At 36.9% G+C, this 4,621-nt stretch overlaps 1 protein-coding gene across 1 annotated transcript; it reads left to right on the forward strand.

The window, feature by feature from the left end:
- The first annotated feature begins 353 nt into the window (after positions 1–353).
- On the forward strand, positions 354–1,376 carry LOC132547102 (uncharacterized). Its single transcript, XM_060210857.1, has one exon. It carries the CDS (start codon positions 354–356, stop codon positions 1,374–1,376), a length of 1,023 nt encoding a protein of 340 aa, XP_060066840.1.
- The last annotated feature ends 3,245 nt before the right edge of the window (positions 1,377–4,621 follow it).

Genomic DNA, 4,621 nt, shown 5'->3' on the forward strand with positions numbered 1-4,621 from the left:
TCTAATAAAGTTTCCTCGCAATTCATTAATTGGCAAAAAATGACTCACAAAAGACAAGTGATGACTTGTACATGATGAGAAACGGAGTAGGACGATTCTAGGTCTCATTACCTTACACGGTGCTTGGTACGTCAAATGTCCAAATACCACAGAAAATAAAACGATTGTTTATCGATATGTATGTTATACAAGAAAATAAAGAAAGACATCTTCAGTCCCATTCCACATTGTAAAGCGTCGATCTACAGGAAGCACATGCTTCAACATGTCTCAGGAATACCACGCCAATTGATATCCTTCCTTATCTTTTTTTTTCAGAAATTCTCTCAAGACATTCACTCCACGAGAGAAACATGCGTTTGGTAGGACTGCTTGTGTTTTGCCTTGTTACAGATAATGTGGAAGGATTTTTTGGCCTCGGAAGGTTTGTGAATTCTGGAAGGAAATCAATGAAAAGACTAGTCGGCATGGTTGACCAAGAAGCGAAAGCGTATCGCCGAATTTTCGAACAGGACGTCATCCCTGAGCTTAAACAAACGATGACGCAGGTTAGAACGTCAATAAACGACGTCGTGGTAATAGCTGACCGGATCGAGCATAGATTAGAGGAAACACTGCAGAAAGTTGATGAACTGATCGGGCAGATTGGTTTTAAAATTAACAAAATGGCTGATTTAATCATCATTTTATTCATGGCTTTCTTGTTTGTTGTTATCGGCTCACTCTGTGACAATAAACAGTTCATATTATTGTACTACTCGTTCCAATTTATCCGAGGAGTTTGTGTGATTACAGCTATGACGTTACTGGTTCGTCTGGACTTCGAATTGGTACTCCGTGTGGATATGAACACTGCGTCTACTATCAGGTATTGCTTAATATCTCCTGTCGTCTTTGTGCTAGTATGTGCTGGTTTAAGTATAGCTTACAAAGCGCTTCGACAAGGAGGATTCGCTGTGGGTTTTATCCTACAGGGCCCACGTTTAATCATTTACTGCACTGTTGACGGACCGTGGAGATGGACATATGGTGCCTACAAGTATGGACAAGAATCGAAATCAAAGACGGGATTATTATTGTCCATCTTTTTGCCATGGTTGTCGCTATTGATCTGTTTTGGGGTGTTCTGTTTGTTCGCAGGTGATATCGATGATGAAAAGTCTGAGCAAAACGCTATGTTACTTGGGATCATCACAGCGTATGTATTCTTTTTAACGTTCGCTAATCACCTTCGTATGTTCCATCTCCGCCCCGAGCCACAGACGCACATGAGGAACATCCAAAACCAGAAATATCACAAAATTCAACCGAATGCTCTTCCACCTGCTCAGGGATCAACACGGCCAACCACAGAACACACTCGACTTCGACGTTAAAGCATTACCTTTTATCCAGAATCGACCCGTGTTTTATATATAAGGTATCGATAGTTTTCCTTGTTTTTCTTCATTTGACAGTTGACGTTGCAACGATTTGGACCGAGGTGTGGTTAAAGATGGACTTTGCGTCATCGTGTCGTGAAAATTAACCTTATCGACTGTTTATATTCAGCAATTACTTTTGCTGCATCACTTGTACGAATCTTTCTTTTATCAACCCATCGATATGAAATGCGCAATGGTTTCAAAGTGCTACTTGGAAATTTTGCATTTCAAGAATTGTACGAAAGAAATACAAATGAATTGCACATTTCGGTACAAATTTAGAATTCGATAGTGTAGAGCCAAACAATCAAACTGCATCATACAGCCGTTTCTCCCTTCAAGGACTCATCAGTGGTGACAAGGGCATATTTTGTGAAAACTCGGAAGTGACTCATTAACCGAAAGAAAAGTGAAAATTGTCAGTGAAGCAACGAGCCTGAATAAAAGAAATGATGATAACTTGCTACCTATATAGTGTTTACTACCTGTAGTTGATTTGATATCCAATGTCAGAATTACACCGACAGATAACGAGGAGTCTTTGTACGTCATCAGGTTATATTATTTCGTGACATTACCTGTGTTGAGTACTGATCCAGATTAGCATAAGAAGGTGTTGTCGATGAAGCAGGAACACAACACCTTTTTAAAATCTTATTTTTCGCCTGCCTTTCCTTTATTTTAATGTCGTCCTCAATTGACTTGTTTAATATGAATGACGATATAGTTGATATGTCGTTGTTCAGTTTTTTTACTGTTATTCTTGATGTGAAAGCAATTTAACCAAGTGGACAACATTATGAAGCATTTAAAACAATCTTTGTTTACATTTAAGCATTGTAAACAAAGTCTATTTTAACGTATGGTTTTTTTTTTTTTTAGAAATATGACGTCATGTCATTAGGACTTTCTATAGACTCATTGGAAGTACAGTTTTAATACGACTTTCCGTTCAGGAGGAATAGTGATTTTCAACATGGCGTCTGGGTAAGTTTGATTCGCTTTTGTTGTAAAAATGGCTGTCGCTGTAAGCTGTCCGCATAACAGTAACGGAAATACTGCGGTACAAAAGCAATGACTATCGCTATTTTCTCTTCATATATCCGTCGCAGTATCTTCGAATGTCAAGGTACATTGTTTATAGAAAACCAGTTGACAGGTCTCGAGGTCTGTAAATATGATTACATTGCCCAGGCAATTTTAACTTTTTGAGATACTCGTCAAGCGACATGTTATACGCACGTATATGTATCAATATAACAGATATGAAATATATTCATCCCTTCAGCAACATCAGAATGACTTTGTGTTATTTATAAACAACGAGTAATTAATATTCCTGTGCCATATATTTAGTGTTAAGATCTGCCAACAGACCATTGGCATACCTATGGACACAAACAGTACTCATCCCGAACGTGATTTCTGTGTATTTATTTCTTAATCTATTTTCTACAAACCAAAATTATCGCAGAGCTTATCAAACAGGCAACAAAGACTTCCATTTCCCTTTCTGATATATTGATGATGTCTTGAAATAACTGACCACGTTCATCGTATATACCAACCCCAGAACTTTGAAAATCAAGGACACGGCCGACCGATTTACATCAGTCGCTTATCTCGATCTTTTCCTACAATGAAAAATGACAGGAAAAACTTTCCACAAAGCTGTATGATAGACAAAGTGATTTCAGTTTCCTTACTGTGAATACTCCATCTCTGGAAAGCTACATTCCTGTATCCCCAATGTTTACATGTCTCAGTTGATCAGATATTCAGGGGTTTCTTTCCAGATATCATGATTTCCATGATATCGGCAGCTGATAGAAAAATCACTTCATAGGGTTTCCATCGAATCTCATTAGGAAATATTGGATGTATTTGTTGTTCGTTAGTATGATGGCTCTGTTGTTATTCTCATAGGTGACATTACTTACTTGAATATTCACCAAGATTTTGCAAGGCGGGTTTCGTGCATGAAGTAGAAGCTGCTTATCCACATGAATAATACTTATTTTGTGATCAGTCTCATTAAATTTTTACGATAAATCTGATATCTGAATTGTATATTTCAATAATTTGAAGGAACGACTTAATTTGTGATATTATTTTCAATGAATTGTTTTTCATCTATTGATAGGTTAAATGTTCTACTTACAGTGAACAGCTGCGTTTCTTTTAACATTAACAGGTCTAATATGTATTCATAACAGGGACACATTAAATAAAACAGGTATGCACTAAAACATCAGGGTTTCTGCCGATTCAAATGCAATTTTGACACACAGTCTTCATACCTTTCTGATGGACTTGTCATCAACAAAGAAATGGGGGGGGGGACCATGTGCTCTCCATCTTAAAAATTAAAATGGTAGCGATTTCTGTATGAAGATAACACCCCTCATTAATCTATTTTAATTGAGGTTGAACATTTCATCTTAGCTGATATTTTACATCTCTCAACACACCTTTTTATTGAGCTTATTTCAGCTAGCGAGTGAAGTGAGTGACAAAGAGTCCTTACTATTAAGTGTTGGAAATAAGGTAGAATGTCACCTCAAAGTTGAATGTATCTTTAGGATTATAAAAGGTCACATATAAAAGAGTAATCAAGTCATGGAATTCATTTTTCTTTTCTGTTCATGTTCATTTCCCAGCAAGCGACATATACAGTAAACACACTAAAATATTACCTGTCATCATTAGTCAAGTATATTTAAACTGGACAAGGTGAACTGAAATAGACGCCCTTTCGTAGTAAATCACCACACCTCTTTGGCTGAACTCCATGTACTTTTTTGAGAAAATATATTGTGTGCTTTAAGAATTTGTGGATGCAAACATTAACAGACGAAGTCCACGAAAGCAAAGCTGTGGCAGTTATGTATCACAGAATAATCTCAAAATTGAACTTGTATGTGTACCTCTTAAGGTACTTGTATGGATTTGGTGTTCTTCAAACAGTCATAAGTAAATAATAGGTCAGCAGCTGATGGGTCACTGGTACCTTTATATGATGTGTAAATCACAATCATATATAGTGCTATCATACCGAAATGTCTTAATCTGCCATAAGCCAGTGAGATTCCAATACCAGGTTATCAACACTGCACAACTAGGAACAAAGTGTGAGAAACATTCCAAGTTCATCTAAGGAAATCTACTCATAAAATATCATAGTGTTTAAAAAAACA

The sequence above is a fragment of the Ylistrum balloti genome, unplaced genomic scaffold, assembly GCF_031769215.1.
Source record: "Ylistrum balloti isolate Yb309-2 unplaced genomic scaffold, AGI_CSIRO_Ybal_v1 Utg369934, whole genome shotgun sequence".
NCBI classification, from domain to species: domain Eukaryota; kingdom Metazoa; phylum Mollusca; class Bivalvia; order Pectinida; family Pectinidae; genus Ylistrum; species Ylistrum balloti.

Bases quoted from the DNA above. Each gene is read 5' to 3' on its own strand.
- LOC132547102 (XM_060210857.1), top strand. From the start codon at position 354: ATGCGTTTGGTAGGACTGCTTGTGTTTTGCCTTGTTACAGATAATGTG.